This window comes from Acanthaster planci, linkage group LG11, assembly GCF_054643075.1.
Source record: "Acanthaster planci isolate LZ-2023a linkage group LG11, COTS_SCS, whole genome shotgun sequence".
In the NCBI taxonomy this organism is placed as follows: Eukaryota; Metazoa; Echinodermata; class Asteroidea; order Valvatida; family Acanthasteridae; genus Acanthaster; species Acanthaster planci.
Window position 1 is genome coordinate 777,459 of NC_141787.1, and position 21,739 is coordinate 799,197.

A 21,739-nucleotide genomic window follows, 5' to 3' on the forward strand; every position below is an offset into this window, starting at 1 on the left:
AGCCGCGCCTACGCTAGAGACGTAACGACTGACATGACTGATCAGCTGTGCCGATTACCAGTTACTCAATGTTAAACACGAACATGTCGAGAAGCACGTAAACTTGGTTTGGGGTAAGAATAAATCCTGAGTCACGTTTACATGGTTTAAGTCTTGGCCTACATTAAAAATGACTGGTTTTTTAACTAAATAAATTAAATTGATAATTACTTTGGTTACGATGTCATCTACACACACTTTGCGAACTCCGACGGTGACTTCGACTCGAACAGAGACGCCAAGATCGGTAATGTCTCGCCTTTTTTTATTTACGCCTAACTAGTGTTACCAGTGCCAGTCACTGCTAGTGTTAGCTAGTTGCTTCGTTAATGTTTCGTTCGATTTGAACATGTTTATGTCCATGTGGTACGGTAAAAAATTATGTCGTGAGCCTACGGGCCCGTCCAGACATGCCAGACAACTCGTCTGTTGGGAAAACTCAACTCAGGACAACTCGAAATAAATACATTTCCCAGTCCTCAACACAGTAACTTCCATGAAATTTGACTTCACCTGTTCACAATCGAGGATCACCAGTATATTTCCATGGCACTGTGGTGCGTGTGGGATACAGCTGGCCACCTTTTTCCTTTACCAGCCATGGCCGTGTGTTCACCATCCATCGCATTTAGTCATGAAACCATTCCAGTGTGTGCCATGCCCTGAGGCCTTTGCTTGCAATGCGTGCAATTTTGCACAAACACATCACCCAGCAGTTGGTGGTGCTAGGTTATAGCTAAACATCTGCCTGCGGTTGCCACATACATCATGTACACTCCTCCTGCGGTTGAGTTGTCTCTGGGTCAAAGTCGACTTGCTTGACGGATGACTTGTCGTAACGGCAGAGTTGTCCAACGGTTGAGTTGTCTTAATGGTCAAGTTGTCTTAACAGTCGAGTTGTCCCAACGGATGAGTTGTCTGGGAACCAGGCCTACCAGACTACCACTTGTTCAAGTTTTGTTGAACTACAACTTATAGAGGGCTATAGAATAATACAGTAGGCCTTTTAAAGTGAGGTGTTTGTAAACTGTGGCCATATGGTACATGTATGTATATTTACATGTGTGGTGGCTCTGCTAGGGAGGCTCATAAATTTTTCAACATATTTTTTGTATGTTCTTTGATGTGATCTTGGAGAGAATGTCGTAAGAAACATTTTGATAGGTTTGGTTTCAATCGGTCCTTGCAAAGCAAAGAAAAATTGATTGAAAGTAGGGATATTTTGAAATGGTTTGGAACTTTTTGTAAATGTGCAATGCAGAGCAAACTGTGATTTTTTGGTACACAAAAATGAGTGTGGATTTTGACTGAAAAGCTTAAAATACATATTTTCATACAATCTTTGTTCTTATTTGTGCGTGATTTCAACGGCGTGGCTTCACTTAAAATTTCAAAAAATTTGAAATTAGATAGAGGAGCTGGAACTTCTGGAAAATGGCAACTTTTAATTACAATTTCCATTTAAGAAAATGAGTCCCAAAGGAACAGTGCCCTCACTCATTTATGTCCCCAGCTATGCTAATCAAGTTAACTTCCAATAATTTTTACAAGCCGGCCTATAGTACAGCTGATTATTAATGAAGTGGTTATTTCCACCTCTCCACAGCCATCAGTAACATTGAAACTGAGAAAACCAAAGTCACACAAGAAAGTCAACTGGAAAAATGGCGTAATAGATAATGAGCACATGGGCAAAAAGAAATCAAAATGTAAGTACACATACACAGGGTCATATTTTGGTAACCATGGTGAAACCCTGACCAGAATCACATTTCTGCTGTGGTCATTCATTACAAATGTAGTCAGGCAGTTTGTTGACTTTGGGTATGTCAGTATGGTTTCATAGTTGACCAAATGAGAACAGAAAATTAGATTTGGTTCAGTGCCAGTTCAATATGGTGGAAAATAAGCAGCCAATCTTTTTGCTCCTTCCAAATAAGTGAATTATTCATTCCAAAGAATTTGGTTACATGCAGTGAACCAAAAGAGGTACTTTCTTCTAGAATGTGAAAGGAGAGAGCAGTACTGGTAAAAAAAAACATGCTGAATATTGAGGGATAATGACGTTCATTAATAAGGTTGTCTGCTCCTTGTACTTTGTCTCTGTTTGATGGCGTAACCATTTCTGGTTGTTCGTTTAGTGGGCTTCTTTAGACATGGTCCTGGCTGTTGCTTTGATGCCTCAAACACATTTCTGGTTAGGGGCTGCAAAACATGCCCCGACTTTGGTTAACCCTAGTCCCTGAAGCTGACATAAGAAAAAAGTTGGGAACAATATGGAGACACTTACTACTCAAAGTCCTTGGTTTCTGCAAATGTGTAAAGGGAATTTTTGTGAAATAGCTAAATATTTTCAAAGTTTTCAGTTTATTGCGTTCTTCCTTATTCATCTGAAAGTAATCTATTTACAAAACATAACTTTGGTTGAATTCATTACATTGTAAGTTAACGGACATAACAAGAACCATTATCTTACAAGTCTTATGATTATTGACATTGCAAATTGAATATGGGGGAGTCTGATAATTCATTCTTATTCACAACTGACTCATTCAGAAAATACTAACTTGATATCTGTACTCCTTTTGTAAGATTGGGTCATTCATTGTATTTGACTATTTGTAACATGTATTGTGTATTTGTAAATTTTCAGGTTGTTGCATATATGAGAAGCCACGCATGTTTGGAGAGAGTTCATCAAGTGACGAGAGTGGTAATGATGATGAGTGTAAAATGTGCAGACACCAGAGGAAAGGAAACTACGAAAAGCAACCACCAGAAGGCACAGAGCAATGTGGGGCAGAGGGGGGCACTTCTGCTTAATTCCTGAATACTTTTCAACCCTGTGTTAGAGTATTTTCTCTCATAGATTGTAGGCTTCCATAAAAACCTGTTATGGAATGGATATGAAAAGGACTTATTAAATATTTTGCCAAGTAGAATCTCTAGATTTCGAAAGTTGCCTGTTGCAATTTGTGTACATTTTCCTGTTTTCCTGGCATGAGCAATTCATTACAGTACAGTTACAGTTCCAAGTCCTTGTGTAAGCCCAGTAAGTTGAGCGAGTCCCAGGCATTGAACTCTCGTGAGTGGGTACATGGCAGGGTGGAGGGTTTTAGACCCAAGGAATCCAAGCTAAAAATGTGTCTGCACTTTTGAGTTCAAAGTTCAAGTACATGTACACACATGGAGCAGTTATCAATGATAATACATGAGTAGACTTAACTGGAGTAGTCAAACCTCTCCCTCTGTGTTGGAGAGGAGATTGTAAAGGTCTGTTTTCCATTTACATGTAATTGCTAGTGTACATGTACATGTATGTAGAGGTGTCAGGAGATTGTGCATTCAAGATGTGGAAGTTCAGTATGGTCTTTTGAAATGCATGTACATGTAGTGTGCAGATAAACAGTACCGTCTTTGGCAGTATTGTAGTCGAGACCATCAGAAGACCAGACACAAGATTAGATACAAGACCATGCACAAGATTAGTCATAAGTAACAGGGTGAACAATGACAAAGGAATGATTTCGTTGCAGTTCATTTGAGTAGCTTATGACTTGGATTCAGACTGGAGTCCTTGTGTTGGTCTTATGTGGTCTTTTGAAGGTCTTAAAGGGTCTCAACTACAACATTGGTCTGTAGGAACCTCAGGGTGGGTAGCCAAATGGGTGCAGTTAAGCAGTGACTTAACGGGCATTCATACAAACATCAATATACTCCACAAGATATCGAAGGGTACCCCCCCCATATCCAATTACTATACACAATCCAGACTTTTGTAGCCTCACTCTTCCCCCTAGAAGTCTTCAAAGAATTCCTGAGACTTTGGTAACACAATGAACTACACATTATCTTGCTTCAGATGAACAGCAACCCTACCAGATTCTTCATATCTAACAGGTGGTTTCAGAGGGTTTAGCTGAAGAGAGGCAGGTGTAACTACATCCCTTTATTTGCACATTTAACTGGATACCCGTTGGAGTGTGATGTAAACACATATAGCTTTTGAAGAATCTGATGGAAATATATTACACACAAGTGTGCAAGGCTGTGTATCTCCATGTGAAAACCTGTATAAAATGTGTGAATCTATGCTTACCATGTTGACTTATCAAAGTAAGACAGTAGGCTTGTATTTATTGGTGTGAACTGATGTAAATAAACAGAAATATGATCTTAAGTTGTACATTGGTTTTGCAAAACTTTTACTTTATTTGCACTAAAAGTAGCTTTGAGTCGAGGACTTGATAACTTTTCCAAAATAATGTGAAGATTGAACATGTGCATCCTCATGTGACTTGATACCTTACAAGATCCTGAATGTGAGGGTTTAGAATTCAAACACCAATGGTCAAGAAACAGCAACAGAAACATGACAGCAGAACTTCGTTGAAAGTTATTTATTATACGCTTAAAAGATCGCAGGTTACAAAGTAATATCATACTTTAATTTCAAAAGTTTCTATTTTACTCAAAATAATGTGCTTAATATGCGTAACAAATAAAGAGTTGGTTGCAGTGTATGGTATTAACTCATGAAACAGTCATCTTTTTGCCAAAACTACATGCAAGGAGGGGACTTATAAAGACTTTCTTTTGTGACCACAGCTGTATCATGCAGGTCATTTAATACATCAAACACAGGCAGCCTGATGTGGTATTAAGGGCACCATAAATCCTACAGCAGAGATGAGTGCTTATTCTGTGGCTTGTTTTGGAAGAAATTGTGATTCTATAGCACAAAGGAGGTGCATGAAACACCTACATATACAACTTGAGTTGTGGCTTTGTGCTGACCTGTATCAGGTCAGGAACTTGTGTCTTTGAAATTTTAGCGAACTGTCCCTTAGTCAAGGATACTGTCATACAAAGGCAGGTTTGCTGTTTGGAATACTTACAGAGCTCAAAGACCAAGTCCAAGCAAAAGTCCAATAACCTAAAAAGACATCCATGAATTTCTAAGACTCCTATTCCCAACCATTACCAACCCAAATAAAAAGAGAAAATCGTACTTGAACTGAACAAAGGAATAAATATTGAATATAAGTAAAATTAAAGTAGAAGAGTTATATACATGCATAAATTAAAAACAAAATAGAAATAGCCTAACAGATCAAAGTTGATTAATTAAGCAAAACCAAATGTCCCTGAAAAAATACTGTAAGAGACAGCCTAGAATTTCATCCAAAGAAAAAGATGAATTTAAATGTGATATATGACTTTTGAAATGGTTTTTAATGTGTGAAATTCAAGCAGTGTCTTTGAAATGAAATTGTCCAATACTTAACCAAAGCATATCAAACACAAGAACATCTTGAAATAGTTCACGGTACTTTGCTGCTACATCTGACTCGGACTGGTCAGCTGACCCCAGCAAGCTCAGTGGTCGATTAGTTAAGACGTCTACACCAGTACGCAGGAGGTCCTAAGTTCGAATCCCATCAAGTAAGCTTGAGAATTTTCTTCACAATTAGCATCTCCCGAACGCAGAGTACATCTTGACATGCAAGAACTATGTTGCAAAAGCTAAAACTATAATCTGAAGTATTCTGGCCTATTCCTTTTCACTTAAAAACTAGACACTGACTTCAATTTTCTTTTCTGGTTAATGTTGGAAAAGATCAAAATTTGGGTTTAAATAAGACTGAGTTCATCTAATTTCTCCATAGAACTCGAGTCCCCCTGAATGCTTCATAGCAATACAGATGTCACAATCAAGGCACTGTACATATACATGTACAAGAAATTAATGATGCCAAAGTCTTAAAATTCATGTAGCCTTCAAAAATATACAATGGGAATACAATTTCAATTAAAGTGTGGCTGCAATGAAATTTTCTTTGACACAATTTTTGTGCATCTGTGTACTTTTCTTTGATGCATGAAAACTCTTACACACTCACTTTTGGTTAAATGCACTGAAAAGTGCACACTTTTAAAAGCATTCAAAATTATCTGTGTTTTCTGGGACAACTGAGGGCATTGTTGCTGTGAAGTCATCTAGGAAAGGCATGGTTAAGTGCATACATGTAGGTCTTTCTGTTCAAATTGTAAACCCAGATTTTACTAACTGAAAAGCATTTCTGAGAGAGGAATTGATGGTTTCTTATTGATATAAACATAAACAATAATGAAACAGCAAAAACGATGAAACTTAATCCAGGAAAATCTAGAAAAAATGCAGGACTTTTTGTGTACAAATCAATGTCACATTGAGGCTTCTTCCTGAGATGACATCACAGTTTTGCTCATGAATATGGAAATACTCATCAGCACAAAAAACAAAGGCATGAAAATACCTTTTGAAACAGTGAAACCAAAGTTGAAAAAAGGGTTTACTGAGGCACAAAGGGGCATTTACAGGTTTGCAATAAAAACCATTGATTGCAGCTACCCTTTAAAAATGACTATTCATTGCGACATGAGTGGCAAAAGTAAGAACTTTGTTCTTGCAAAGGGGAACTACTATTAAAATGCAGTATGTATAACATTTTGGATACTGACCACATAGTTCATATTAATTACATTACAGACAACAGTTACTTGTACTTAAGTATAATGTCAAGAAAGCTACAATTTTCTATCAGCAAAAAAAGGGTCCATAAGCCGCATATAAAGTACAAACCTGTCACATCTCCACTGTGTTACACATATACCTGTCACACAGTCCTGTGAATGTCTGTCCAATGTGTACATGTACATGTACATGTATGTTTCCCAAATGACTATGTTGAAAAGGAAGTATGTTTTATTCAACAAAAAAAGGATGCAAGCTTTTGAAATTGCTTTTGAAAGTGAAATTGAGAGATAATGACAGAGTTGTAAATTTTTGTATACTCAAAATAACAATGAAACCCTGTTGTTTATGTTGTTTATGAACTTCATATTCATGTACATACACTGAACTTGTTTGAAATGAAAGTACCAGTTCAATACACACAACTTTTTCCAGGGTGAGGGTTATAATGGATGCCCACATTATGCAATCAGCAGAGACTGATCCATTGTACACTGTATGTGCTTTGGTATAGGCTCATGGCTAAATAATTTCCTTTGTTTGCATGCAATTTGCAGGCTGGGATCTCCTCCCTGAGACATTTGGAAACACATCAATGTAAACGTAGGATGCTTGGTTGTATGTCAGGTTACAAATTCATGAATATTCATATCTGAAGTTCTGAATAAAATTCCTGTACGTGTTGGAACATTGTTTTGCACATAGTAACATCAATTTCTGTATTCCTCCCCAGACATAAACATTAACATTAATTTTTAAAAATTAAGTAATACAACATCAGATACAACATGATGTTTTGGGTAATGTAAGTTTAGGAAGACCATTGTTGAGTTTGACTCCACAGCTGAACCGTTAGCTTTTCAATCACTATCATTACAATTCCAACTTCACACTATATCTGGGTTCAAATTCTTAAATGGCCCCAGCTTCTCGCAGCATTTCCTCCAGTTTCCCTTCATCGTTCAGTTGCTTGACCTCTGTACCTCCGCCAATAAACTTACCCTTGATGAACACCTGTGGAACCTGTCACAATATCAAGTAGGGTTCTTGTAAGCTGTGTATTTACTCTCCAACCTCTTAACATTTTGATCAGCAACCTTCCAAAATCTCTCAAATCTCACACTCTTCAAAACAGAAGAACCAACATTATTTTTATGCTCGTATGTCAAATTTGAATTGTTCCACTCGAGGTTTTACATCCTTGCTGTCTTTAAATCTCTCACTGTTAATTTGTTTTTAATTTGTGTACATAAAATGAGACTCATTACACTCTGGCCAACTTTACATGCAAGTTGCCGCAAATAAGCAGAGTATCAGTCAGCAAATATACACACTGCATTACAATTGAGCTGGTAACCTGTTTCTCTGGCACAGTTTTATGCTTAGTTGTTAGTTTCCAGAGGATGAAGTCATTTCTGTATGCTCTCTGTATCCCTGTAGTGGGTTTATCTAGCTTAAACAGCACAGAGTACTTACAGTCATTGCCCCTGTCATCTTTCCCAGCACACTCTGTATGCGTTTGCCATCTTCTCTCTTGTCCAGCTCTACCGTTTCATAGTTTGCATTGTGTTCATCCAGAGCATTCTTTGCCATTGTGCAGTAAGGACAATACGTCTTAGAGAAGACCACAACAATCTTATCATGGAGGATTTGCTCCACCAGCTTGCCTTCGGGAGAATCCAAAGGGACATCAGGGATCGGAGAGAACCAGTTACCCATGGCTGTTAGTGATGAAATCTACAAGAGGGCAAAAGAACATGATTATTTATGTCCTTTTCTGTACAATGCAGTGATCACCACAGCATGTATGCCTGTTACATTAATGCCTATCTGTGACAAAACATCATAAGTTCACAGGTACCAGTCCATGTACTTCATCACATTAAAGTTCAATTCACTCAGCAGGTTACTACATGTTGTTGCTGCTCTAGCCTCTAAGAGTCTAACATGTCTAACCCCTCCGCTAGTACACAGTACAGTGGCCTACACATTATTTGGTGCATCAACCCTCAAGGAATAGACTACAATTGAACTAGTCTTCTGGTGATTCCTGCCATATGTTACTAAACCCTCCATATGTTCATGGAGCATGGAACACATGATAATGGTTAATTTCTGCTGAATAGGCCCACCATAAAAAGTACCAGCAGAAGTATGGTAATTACTGCTGGATCAGAAGCATAGAACTAGGCTGACCACAGAGCTCTATGTACTGACTAACCATTGCTTCAGTATGTCTACAAGTACAACCAATGACTCATGACATCTGAAAAACGTAAATTTCCACTCACAAAAAAAAACAGATGTCATGATCAATAGTATAATACATCATGATGTAGGCAACAGGTCGTAGGAACATGGAGGAAGGAATGGTAGGAAAAACTAGGGATGGGGTCATTCAAACAGCATCATATTTCATAGCCTAGGCCTACATGTAAACTGTGAATTGTGTGGTCAAAAACAGGGTTCCTGAAATCTGAACGAAGATTTAGAGAAGTGCATTCTAACTCTTTTCATGATAAAATGCAAAAAAAAGACCTACAATATCTACCTAGCTACCTCTGCAGTGGAAATCTAGAAGACGCTAACACAGTGCTGTTGAATCAGGATCCAGCTGCAGTCCGATGTGTGCAAGGAGCAAGTTGACTGGTTTCGTCACGCACACACAGCTACAGTGAAATAAATTAAACGAATACAACTGAATTATGTCGTAAAATGGTGACGTCATAAAACAGACCATGGAGTCTCTCACTCACTTGACCCCTGTCTCTGGGACTTGGATTACTTTTGCACAATGCAAGGCTGCCAAGTAATGCCGTGTCACGGGATTGTCAAGGCCATAGTGGCCACTGCACGTTTGACAAAGTCAAGTGATGAAACTCGTGCTGTGTGTATGCATACAGTGTACAGTACATGTACAATGAAAATGTACAGTACATCTACGTACGTGTCATAACGTTACGACGAAGTTATAGTTTTAGCGCTTTACGGGGCGCCCTCTAGAAATCGTTTTATCGCCGATAACTAATGGAAAGTATTAATTTTTATCCAATGGAAAAAAAAACTTCTGATCCCTTCCCCGGCCAGGACATGAAGCTTTTAGGTAGCCGTATTGCGTCCACCCCAGATGTGTGCGGCACAGAGTCCAAACTTCAAGCCAATGGCAACGCAACCTCAGTGTTCCTTATCAGTTAGGACCCCGGCACAATGTAAAGTGCATATGATTTCTTGTAGCCTACACGATGTGCACAATTTACGTACAGGGCACACAGTATACTGTGGAGGTATACTGAAGGACAGTTGCTAAGCACCACATTGTAGTAGAGAAACTCAGGCTGAAGAAACCAGTGATCGGGGAGGGGGGGAGTAGTCGGTTGTACCTCAAAGCCTGTCGCCTAGCACTGAGAGTCGTACATGCACATGTACATGATGGACTTTCAAAGCTGTAGCAGCCTGATTTGCTGAGTGCATTGTCCATAATCGAGGCGTGACCTCTATGAAAGGATGGACACCGTTGTCACTATGTGGGAATTAAGCATCGAGTTTTCCACCAATGCAGGTCTGGTCCAGCCCAATTGTGACCCGCGTCACGCTTCGCAGACCATTAGCAGATTGGTCAATACACTGCGCGAGCACAAGGACGACAGGTGGAGCTGTGACCTCTGTTAGACAGCCGATGAGTGAGATCGCCTGAAGCTAAAAAGCGAAGTTTATGTTACTTGAATTGCGAGTCCATGGTGATACAATGGTTCGGTCAGTTTGCCTGTTGGTGTTGTACTCATAGCATAGATGTTAACAGTTTCTTAAAAGTTGGAACGGGTTCGGCAAGGCCTGACAATCTCTCTGTGGTGAAATGAGGGTATGTAGCGCTTAATACTTCTGTCCCAATAACCCTCTATAAATCAACACTTATCAAACAAGTGGAACCACGTAGTGAGCCAATTTGCATGGAAAGTAACTGAATTAAAAGAAATCAGAAGGTTCTATTGTTTTAAAACTTATAAGAACTAGTAGGCTTATGTGTTTAACTTGTTCAAACGTTCAATTTTGTGTTATATACCTTGCCTTAGTTGGATTGAACTGAGTCCTAAGTTGACAGGGTTAATTAATGAGACTCTGAGTCATTTTACTGACGTTACTCACACATACTCAAAATTGTTCAATAAGATGGCGGATCACGATGCTAGCAGGGACCCAAAATAAATTCCAGATCTAGAATTTAGCTGCAGTACAACATTCACCCGGTGTGAACGCCGCCTGGCATATCGTCCTCGGTTTGGCTCAAGCTTAATGAGGAAGTCATTCATCAATCTCCCCCCCCCCATGAGCCGTTCGATAGGATCTCCCAGTTAGCATGTGAAATTCTTGATGGCATGAACATTTATGAAAAAAAGTAACTGTAATTAATTGTTCATTTAGGTTGCGAACTTAAGTGAGGACCATGCCGTCATCGGAAGTTTTGTTCGTTGCAGTTTATCTCCTTGCTGGGGTAACACTTGACAAATCTCAGGGTAGGTTTTTTAATGTTAGGGGATTCTGTGCCACTCAAAACATTCCTTCACTCTCTGTTGCGTAAACTATTACAGTCATCATTCTCAAAAATGTAACTTTATAAACAAAAAAATAACGCACAGAAAGTGAAAAGAACCAAAGCTTCTCCGGACAGCGATAGGGAATTTCTTCCTTCTATCAAGAAGCTTCAGATGACACCGATCAGTTCATAGTAAACCCAAAAGAGACAAACACCTGAAATAAAAAAAATTGCATATTCATAATCCCACTCCCTGCTTATTATAGTATGATCTAGGGCAGCTGTTACATTAAGGGGTTATTCTTGTTGAGCATTTTTTTAGTTTGCTGCTAATTATGCAGATTTCAACTGTACCTTTGAAAGCTCAAGTCTTTGTGGCTGGACGCAGTCAACACTTGACGATTACAATTTGGACTTGGGTGTTGGGAAATCCCCATCAAGTGAAACAGGTCCACTATTCGATCATACCTTTGGAGGTACGTATACATCTATCTTTCTGTTTGGATTTAAATATATAATAATAACTAATTTTTGACAGGGAACAATCGAGTCTTTGGTCAGGTCAGATAATGTACAACCTCTGTTTAGTGTCCCAAGACTTACCTCCCTATCCAGTGATCTCATGAGATGCAACGGATAAAATCTGCTTTTAAATCATTCATGGTTTGTTATTTTCTTGGAACTTATGCACAGCAGATGAGAGTGGAGCGTACGTCTACCTGGAATCATCCAGAAAAGCAGAAGGAAGTAGGGCAGTTCTTTTGAGCCCTCCGGTTCAAAGGTCACACGAACGTTCCAGATGGTGCTTTAGTTTCTGGTATAACATGTTCGGAAGTCAAATAGGTGAGCATGTTCGGAAGTCAAATAGGCATAAGCAGTCGCCACTCCTTAGTAATCTTGGCCCTAGCCGCCAGAAGCGCCTACCCGTATCTGAGTCTTTTCCACCAAATGGACCAGTGATAATTTTTTATTTCGACGACGATCCCCGGAACAATAAAGAGCTAAGTGTATAAAACAATTCAAGTGATGTTTGGTGTAAAGATTTTTTTTTTCAAAACGTTCAGAATATCACTCCATCACTCCGCTGTAAACACGCAGATATGCATGCCAGGGAACTGAGCCAGTTCACATTAACTTATTTGATCACCTATGATAGGTGCCTGGTTGCTTTATTGAACACCTTTTGACAAATGCGATTCCGGCTTTTGTATTTTTTGAAGGATCTCTCCGTGTGTTTGCATATTCGACCCAAACTGGCCATAATTTGACGACTAAAGTTCCCATGTTTAGTTTGTCCGGTCAACAGACTGGTCAGCGCACGTGGGTCCAAGCCTCAGTCGATATTTCCAATCGAGCATCCATTTTCACGGTGGCATTGGAATTTATCGATAAGGATGGCCATCGAGGGGATATTGCGATTGATGACGTCGAACTTCAACAAGATTCTTGTCCCGGTACGTTTATCGAAGTCTCCAATATCAGACTAGGCCTATTTTCATTCTAAACACTTCAAAAGAAAACAAACGAATTATTAAAGTTATGAATATCATGTAGAAACCAACGTTAGTTCTTTCCAAAGAAGATTAGCTTTCCGTGATATAATCAGCAACAAAGACCACTTTAACATACGCTTAATTTAAACAGGGAATTAGAGCAATCGAATTGCGTCCATGTTTTGTTGTCTACCTGACGGTTTTACAACATATTTTGCATACTGTGGTGGTTCTTCAAGTTTTTGTAAATTGATTATGAATGTAAACGTCATCGTGATACGTACCTTCTGCACCAAAATTATCAGAAAAATGTCTGTATTACGTATTTTCTCGATATTAACGCTGGAGGCATTGTTCTCTGTTGCAGATGTTTCAGGTTTTGACTGTAGTTTTGACGACGGGCCATGTGGGTGGATCCAGTCTATTGACGATGACTACAACTGGGTGTTGGAACGTGGACCTACCAGCTCGCGTCACACAGGACCTGAATTTGACCACACCACAAATGGTAATAAATTGCGACAACTTTTTTAACTTGTCAACATTTTTGTGACTTAATCCGCCATAGCGCCAGTAACGAATATGCCAATATTATCACTAGGTCTGAATATGTAGCCTGGTTTCGGTAAGTTTCAAGTCCACACAATTGGACCTGCAAGATTTCAGAAAATGGAAATGTTAATACTTGTTGTTTTCTTTTCCCTTGAGATTTAATGGGCCTATATTACTATGCCGAAGCTACCGAATATTCAGCCGGTGATAAAGCTGTTCTCCTCAGCCCAGTGGTAACGGTGAGGCTTAGTCAGCAGGATATTTGGTGCTTCAGTCTTTGGTACAACATGTACGGCCAGGAAATTGGTAGAGTAACTATTTTGTGTATTTTAGCCTTCAAATTCTCTCAAAGCCAGAAAACCATTTACAAAATTGTTCATATCTATTCCACAATCCTATCACACGATTCAGTGATGCTTTCTTCGAACTGCACGTGCTCTGTGTCCAGAGTGTCGAGGTATCTTGGGCAGACGCGACCTCAATGTGGTCGGTTATGTGGTCTATACATGGTGTGGAAACAATTGTACATCTCTTTGTTGGGGGAAAGCGATGGTACCTGTTTAAACTCTGTCTTAAATGCTTAAAACGTTTTTGTTCTTATGGCAATGTAATTTTCTCATATACCAGATTCAATGAGAGCATATGCGTATCCTTCAAGCGAGGTTTATGCATTTAGTACACGGGAACCAGTGATAGTTATCAGCGGCCAACATACGGGAAGGAGGGTATGGTTACAAGCAAAGATTGAAATCAGAAATCAAAGTACTGACTTCACAATAGCTATAGAGGCGATTCGGGGAAGTGGACATGCAAGCGATATCGCTTTTGATGATGTGACAATATTTCAAGGAGAATGTCCTAGAGGTAAGTCAGGGCGTTATTCGGTTCTTCATTTACTCTCTTTGAATGGATTAAGCTGTAAGATCTGGATAAGCTTAAGATCTTTATTCGTCTCTGTTTACTTCGGTTTATTTCGGCACACCGTTGCAGCCGTAAAGCTGAATAGAATGGAAAGGCGGTGTGAAATAAGACTGCCACAAAAAGACTTCGAAAATGGTAAACAGAATTCGTAGATATACTTTTAAGGCCAGTTCATACCTCGAGCGAAAGCAAACACGGTGACGTCAGATCAAATAATTGCAATACGAATTCGCCAAAATTGAGCACATTTTAACACGAACAAAATTGCACTGCAAATATATCTTTTTTGGCGTCAAATTTGCTTCGCTTTCGCATTCGTTTCAAATATGAGCCGGCCTTTAGAAGGCATGAACAGGACTTAATGCTTTTAAGACAAACTGCCCGTAGATCAACGAGACTAACACGGTGCTGGACAATTCTATCCGACAGTCAAAGCGGTATTGCAGTGTTTACGCAGGGTTTAAATTTCTGGTAATTTCTTTCATATGAGGTGGAAAAACTTTTAACGAAGTGTGATGTGTGCGATCATCAATTGTTTGTATTTTCCAGACACAAGTGTAGGTTTTGACTGTGACTTTGAGGGAGGCTATTGCGGATGGATACAATTTAGTGACGACGGAGCTAACTGGGCATTGGAGCGCGGAGATACGTATTCAGCCAACACAGGGCCCGAATATGATCACACATTCGGCGGTAAACAGGCTCTCATTCAAGTATCTTTTTTCAATATGAAGTTTTCACAGGTTTCAAAACATACTGAATAAATAATCAAAGACCCTTTTTCATGAGGTGACTTAACATTTTGAGTTTCTTTTCAGTATATGCACAGTTAAATGGAAATTGTGCGTGCATCAGATTAAACTGCTTCGTCAATGAAACATTATAATTTTCGATTGCAGAGAATTTACGGATTCCCTCTTTCTTACATTTGTTTTGTCCTACAGCACGGAATGGAACATACCTATTTCTCGAAGCAGATCAGGCAGAGGAATTAAGAGCTGTTATCATAAGCCCTGTTGTAACCAACAGGTTCAGCTACAACAGATCATTAAGTTTTTGGTATAACATGTTTGGAAGTGGATCGGGTAAGTCCTAACCACAACAAATGTAGCTAGGATAACATGCACATTACCCACGACGGAGTTCGCTGGCAGTTCACTTCAATCTTGAAAAATAATGAATTCACACTATCTTACAGATAATGTAAAAAAATTTTGTAGCTGTTCATCACATTTGCAGGTACCCTAAATGTGTACAGGACGGCAGTTGGCGGTAACATCAGCGAGGGGATACTCATCTTTTCACGTGATGGTCAGCAAACAGATGGGACGACATGGCTGAAGGCAAAAATAGCGTTATCAAACCTGTCATCGGAATTTCGGATAGCATTTGAAGCGAGTGCAAACTCGTTTCGATCGGACATTGCCATCGACGACGTGTCAATCTCCGCTGATGAAGGTGTGTACAAACCAAGGAGTTTGATATGGTAACAATGTTGTCGTTCATATCTGTTTCCTGCAAGCATTGGTGAACAATCAATTTCGTTACCATGGAATGAGACAAAAGCAAGTGAAGTGTGGGAGATTTTTTATGCCTAATTACTTAACAGACTGGTTTCATTGTCACTTTGTGCAGTTTGGCGTAACTTTTGCTAGAAGGAGGAAAGTGAAATTACAAAAATACGAGACAATTTTCTTTAATCATAAATTTTTACATTATTCAGCTTAATCTTTATAATTTGGCCTACAGATATTGAAGCTCCAGATGTCTCGTGTCCTAGCAATATTGGTTTTCTGAGTACAGATAGCGGTGTCGCAACTGCTGTCGTCTCATGGTCGCCATTGCCATCAGTCACTGATAACGTCGATGTCCTTTGTTATAGCAACATCACGTGTGCAGATGAAGTGGGCAATATTGTCAGATCTGGTGGTGTGTATGGACTAGGCACAACGACTGTGACATGCAGAGTCAGTGATAGCTCCTCGAATGAAGGCTACTGCCAGTTTGAAATTATAGTTGTAGGTCAGTTTCCGTGTTGAAATGCTAAAAGAAGATGCTGGTAATATAGACCAACTAGGTTTCTAATATGATGTGTGTACCATCTTATCTCTCGCTCGTAATATAAAACGAAATGGAAACAAGCAATTTGAACCACTGAATATGAAACACGAGTAAATCTAAAGACTAAAAAGACTAATTTCAAAACTTGATTATTAGGTTAATTTATTGAAACGGGATGATTTAATGAAATGGCCATAAAGGGGAATAACTGTTTAGTTACCAAAATAGGCCTATATACGCAGCATTTGTCTCACTGATTTTTACACAGATTCTGAAGCTCCAAATATCACATGTCCAACTAGCGTCCTTTCGATTGGTACTGATATTGGCGTGCCACACGCTGCCGTGTTTTGGTCACCTATGCCATCAGCAGTTGACAATGTTGATGTTTTTGACGGCAGTGACATCACATGTCAAAACGGTGCCGGCAATGTCGCAGTTTCAGGTGCCCTTTACGAATTGGGCACAACAAGAGTGACATGTCACGTGACCGATTCCGCCTCAAATCGACAGACCTGCCGATTCACCATCATAGTTGTAGGTTAGTAAATTGCGCGTGAGTTATGTGGTCTCTTCCACAATATTTCGATTCAAGGGAACTTAGAAACTTTACTCATGAAGAGAACAGTACAGTGTCACATAACAAGAATTAATCCCGCCTTGCCCAAATATAATCCAATATTAATGTATGTTCCTTAATTCAACGAAGAATTGTGTTTTTCAGCGTTGAAATTCAAAACCATACAAGTTATGTTAAGTCAAGTCTGGTGATTATCGAAACAGTTACATGAGAAATCCTTGATTTCCACAAGCCATGATATTTCGAAAGAATGTACTTTTATTAAAACAAAAGTTACTTGATCGTTTGCACATTTGTCTAGATAAAGAACCGCCCCATGTAACGTGTCCAACCAGTGTGACATCTGTGAGCACGGGTAGTGGAAATGCCACTGCTATCGTGTCATGGTCATCGTTGCCAACTGTTACTGATAATGTCGACCTCCTAGATTCAAGCGACATTACATGTCAAGATGATGCAGGAAACGATGTGGTATCAGGTGGCATTTATGGAGTAGGAACGACAGTCGTAACATGTAGAGTCAAGGATTCTGCTCTGAATGAAGGATTGTGTCAGTTTGCCATCGTAGTTGAAGGTTTGTGCTTTTTAATAGAGGGTCGCCGGGGTTGGCTAGGCGGTTGATACTGTGTGTGCCATTTGGATCCCACGACTTGCCATGAGGGTGTATAGAACACGAACCTTTTCTAGGTAGCCTATGTTGATAAAGGGGATTACTTTCATTAAACAATCAGTTCCAAGCACAGCTGTACTCTCTTTTCAAGATCTCGTCAATCACTCGGCATCGTCATCAGACAGTGCTACCTTCATTGCCATTGGCGTTACTGGGGCCGTGCTGGTATTCGGCAGTATCTCATGCATGGTTGTAAAATATAACCGACGTGCCCGGGCAAGTGGCACGCAGCATACACCGTGGCCAGAATTCGCCGATCGCGAGCAGGTGGGTGTTAAATGTACTGTGTTGAAAGAGCTCGAAATCAACATGTAAACCAGTAAATTCAAACTAGTGACATCACTACTGATTATTCTCTTTTCAATTGTGATCAACCTCACTGTTTCTCCAACTGTCTTCAATTTACCAAACAAGTATTAAAATAGCGGCTGTTTGAATTGAAATGTTTCATTATAAATGGTATCCTGAATTTATCACCTGTTGGATGACTTTTCCATCCTCTGAGAAACACTAGCATAGATCTTCCGAGTGTCTGATCTTTCATCTCTTTTGAGTTTCTCTTGAGCGGCTCTCTGACATGATTTTCTCGCCTAATAATGCAAGGCTTCCAATGCCTCAATTCATCAACCATCTTGCTTTTTTTGTTATCATTCGATTCCAGTGCCGCTCTGACAGGACTCTTGATACCAACTTCTCATTTATGGTATCTGGCTCTTTATCGGTGAGTGTGTATCCGAGTCACATTGCAGCCTGTGCTTTTTAGCTTCAAAGAAAACCTTTATATTCAAGTCAGCAGGTACTCAAAAGCCCTATTGCCAGTTAAACAGCAAATTTTTAAGGACATCGCATCTAATACCATGGATATTTTAGTTGATGGGTTAAGCGAATCACGCTTCTAATTCTTTTGTCTTTATTACTTGGTGCTAGTAATGATGCACATAAATCTCTTCATGCAGTTGCAGGACATGAGACTTCCTCGGCAACCTGTGGCCAAAGATTTCGACTTCTAGCATCGGACGCCAATGAATGTCTATCGGGTGGTCCGAATAAGAGCACGTGCATGACACTGGAAATAATCATGCTTGAGCAAAATAGTTGGAATTAGTTTCATCATTTACTGCAGCTGTCATACATTTTACCTTCAGCAACAAGGTTGTAGGAGCAATACCCAAAGTCGATACCTGTTTTAGAAGTTGGATTTTGACGTTTTAATACCTTTATAATCATGAATTTTGTATCGATTTTTAAGTTGCGCTCGGTATATCTTAATTTATGGATGACCATTTCAGCGAGCAGAGAGAGTTCAGGAAGTGCGCAGGTTTTGAATATTTTATGTGCCCTTCAAGCAACAAGTAGACGGCCCACACATCTTAGGCTCCATCCATCCCACCTGCGAATAGTGTGGGATCTGATAACTACGGTGTACTCTTTTGCTACATTAAGGAGTCCCGTATAATTCTATTAAATGTTTCTATCGCAAGAAATGTTACAACTGGGATCAATTCTTCAGCGAAAAGGAGTGAAAAAAGAGTTGCAATATTATTATCGTACAAAGTGAGAATTATTAACCACTCATTAAAATTAAACATCATGAATAATAATCACCCGATTAGGTGCTTAAGTTGCTTTTAAATTGACATTAATATTAAATATAAATACTAAAATTTCTATTATTGTACAATCGCTGGGTAAAAGACTATTTTTGTAAAATGAGAATGTAAATAGTTAAATAGCTTTAAACGGACGCTGGAAATAAATTTTTCAGTTGCAAGATAAAAACTAATTTGACAAAAAGATCAGAAAGCTTGATCTATATGTATGCAAGGAGACGTCTGAAAAAGATCAAAACAGTTGGTGAGTTGGCTGCGACGGGTCCACTGCTATCACAAGCCTTTGCAGGGCTGTGTAATTGGGAGTTAAATCATCATCTAATTGAACGCCTTAAGTGAGATGGCTGTACGTGTTTGCAGTCGAGTTATATTGGCTATCGCCACGGCAGTTTGCTTCAACTTTATCGCAAGCGAGCAAACTTGTCGACCTGGTATGAATCACATGCTGTATCCCGCAATCAACAAAGCGTATGGAAACAACGTTTTCAGGCAGACGCTCAACAGCACTGTAACGACCTGTGGACGAGACTGTTTCATTGAACCGCTGTGTATGTCTTATAACTTCCATACACGAACCCGTTTGTGTCAACTTAATAATTCGTCAAGGGAACATAAACCAAATGAGTTGGTTACTTCGGTTGGGTATCTCTACTACGACAATGATATCAACACTCCCTTATACTCATCACCTGACTCTAGTTGTCTGATGTTGTCAACGACTCATCGTACTAGTGGCATCTATAAGATCTATCCCCAAGCGAAGGCTCGTAGCACAAAGGTCTTCTGCGATATGGAGACCGACGGAGGCGGCTGGATTGTGTTTCAGCGACGTCAAGACGGCTCCGTTGACTTCTTCCGCGAGTGGGCTGATTACAAATCCGGCTTTGGCAATCTGTCTGGCGAGTTTTGGCTTGGAAACGAAATTCTTAGCATCTTGACTGAGACCGGACAATGGCAACTGCGAGTAGACATGGCAGACTGGGAGGGCAACACCACTTGGGCTCAGTACGATCACTTCAGAATCTCGGGCGGAAATTACACGCTCCAAGTTGGTACCTTCTGCCAACAGAGCACCGCCGGTGATTCCTTATCAGACCACAACGAACATAAGTTCTCAACGAAAGACGTAGACAATGATCTATTTCCACATTCTAGCTGTGCTTTAAATCTTCAAGGTGCATGGTGGTTCTATAAGTGTCTGGTATCAGATCTCAATGGCGAATATAAACAAGGTGGTTCTTCGTATCCGGGCTCTGGTATTCAGTGGTATAGTTGGAGGGGTAACCAATACTCGCTAAAGTATTGCAGCATGAAATTCAAAGAAGTTGTGTAGACTAAGAATCCTTTGTGAGTAGACTGAATAAGGCATAGTTTCTGGTTGTTGGTTTTTTGGTGTCTTTCGTCTACTTCTCGAGGGAAGAATCGGCGGACTGTTTCTTATTTGGTAGTGTAATTTGATCTTTTAAGTGCAAAATGTTATTACCTTTCTGATTGGCTTGCAAAATAATGCGCGGAGCCCCAGAGGTTATTAATGGATACAGGTGTGTTTGCACAGTTTTTTAGTTCGTTGCTCTTCGCTTACAATCTTTGATATAATATTCGCGATGATACTTTTTTCAAAAGAGTTTTCAAGGAAAGATGTAAACTGTAATACCGTCGAGTCTAACTGCATTCCATCTTCAAGGTGCGTGGTGGCTCCATTGCTGTCCGACATCACATCTGAATGAGGAATAGAGCGTAGTTCCTCGTCTGCTGTATGGTATTCACTAATGATATAGCTGGAGGGGAGCCTTACTCCTTGAATCGTTGCAACCTGAAATTAAGAGCTGGGTCCCGTAAACTGAGACTGTAAGCTCTTATAGACTGCGTAAGACATAATTTTGCCATTATTTTTTTTGTCTTTCGTGTAGTTCTTCACAGAGGAATCAGCCTCGTGTTTCTTTTCCAATAATTTGATCTTCAATGCATGCGCAAATTTTAATCGCTTGTTCATATGTACGGAACCCTTGAGATACCATCTGATATGGATACAAGTATGCTTTTGTAGTTTGGACATTTCACTCATGGTAGTTATTTTCTTTTGGGGTAGTACTTTAGAAATTCCCTATTAAATAGTAAACTTTATTCTAAACAGAAAAAAATGGAATATGTTCAATTTCTACAGTAAAAGAGGAGCGTCTCGGTGAAATGTCACCAAATTCCAATAAAGCAATAGATCTAAGGATTGAGAACTGCAGGATGACTGACCAAGTGATAGGGGATAAATTATTCACTGTTATCTGCTGTATACTGAACTATGCTCACTGGTAGCTTGAAATGACATGTAATTCTTACATGAAAATGCGAAGGATCGTAAGCGAAAGTCAATCATGCTACACCGCGAGGAGGAACATGGAGTTGTGAAAAATGAATGTCAGCTGTTGCATCAACTATCTTTCCGGTCATTTTGACTCATCCCTTTCGCTGTGACAGGGCGCTCGGAAGAATATTGTGAAGGAAGTACGTTACGGCTACGGACGGGCAAACTGCAAAGCAATGTTTTTCGGCTACGGTTACTTACGATTCCGCACGGCGAACATTAAATAGCATCTCAAACAGTGGCGTATCGATCTTTGGGTGTGTGGGGAGGATTCAAAGCTAATGCACCATAATGGGGGAGAGAAATATAGCCTATTTATTTGATAAATAAATATACCGATTAGTTTCTTTCCTGCTCACCAATGAAGTAATCTCAGTTGGAAAAAATTAAATAAACAAATTGTAAA

The 21,739-nt window shown here is 39.6% G+C and overlaps 3 protein-coding genes and 1 pseudogene across 6 annotated transcripts; 3 read left to right on the forward strand and 1 right to left on the reverse strand.

Annotated features, from left to right (window-relative positions):
* Positions 1 to 78: 78 nt before the first annotated feature.
* LOC147797235 (E3 ubiquitin-protein ligase PPP1R11-like) lies at positions 79 to 4,225 on the forward strand. Its single transcript, XM_087143046.1, has 3 exons — positions 79 to 286; positions 1,646 to 1,748; positions 2,693 to 4,225. Exons 1-3 carry the CDS (start codon positions 221 to 223, stop codon positions 2,860 to 2,862), a joined length of 339 nt encoding a protein of 112 aa, XP_086999172.1. The 5' UTR covers positions 79 to 220; the 3' UTR covers positions 2,863 to 4,225.
* A 199-nt stretch (positions 4,226 to 4,424) lies between these two features.
* Positions 4,425 to 9,455, reverse strand: LOC147797236 (uncharacterized). 4 transcript variants are annotated; one of them, XM_087143043.1, is made up of 4 exons: positions 9,313 to 9,455; positions 9,116 to 9,225; positions 8,033 to 8,293; positions 4,425 to 7,579 (listed from the first exon to the last, which is right to left on the reverse strand). In XM_087143043.1, exons 3-4 carry the CDS (start codon positions 8,273 to 8,275, stop codon positions 7,469 to 7,471), a joined length of 354 nt encoding a protein of 117 aa, XP_086999169.1. In that variant the 5' UTR covers positions 8,276 to 8,293; positions 9,116 to 9,225; positions 9,313 to 9,455; the 3' UTR covers positions 4,425 to 7,468. The 4 variants fall into 4 exon arrangements, with proteins under 4 accessions (XP_086999169.1, XP_086999170.1, XP_086999168.1 ...); XM_087143044.1 differs by having other exon boundaries at positions 9,108 to 9,225; XM_087143042.1 differs by having other exon boundaries at positions 9,108 to 9,449.
* A 730-nt stretch (positions 9,456 to 10,185) lies between these two features.
* LOC147797237 (MAM and LDL-receptor class A domain-containing protein 1-like) lies at positions 10,186 to 19,273 on the forward strand. Its single transcript, XM_087143663.1, has 17 exons — positions 10,186 to 10,415; positions 10,976 to 11,067; positions 11,429 to 11,563; positions 11,784 to 11,930; positions 12,308 to 12,541; positions 12,948 to 13,088; positions 13,289 to 13,438; positions 13,760 to 13,996; positions 14,603 to 14,746; positions 14,998 to 15,138; positions 15,293 to 15,511; positions 15,803 to 16,075; positions 16,383 to 16,655; positions 16,996 to 17,268; positions 17,456 to 17,631; positions 18,026 to 18,085; positions 18,321 to 19,273. Exons 2-17 carry the CDS (start codon positions 10,998 to 11,000, stop codon positions 18,372 to 18,374), a joined length of 2,727 nt encoding a protein of 908 aa, XP_086999789.1. The 5' UTR covers positions 10,186 to 10,415; positions 10,976 to 10,997; the 3' UTR covers positions 18,375 to 19,273.
* Positions 19,274 to 19,295: 22 nt separating this feature from the next.
* LOC147797238 (microfibril-associated glycoprotein 4 pseudogene) lies at positions 19,296 to 20,307 on the forward strand (annotated as a pseudogene).
* Positions 20,308 to 21,739: the final 1,432 nt, after the last annotated feature.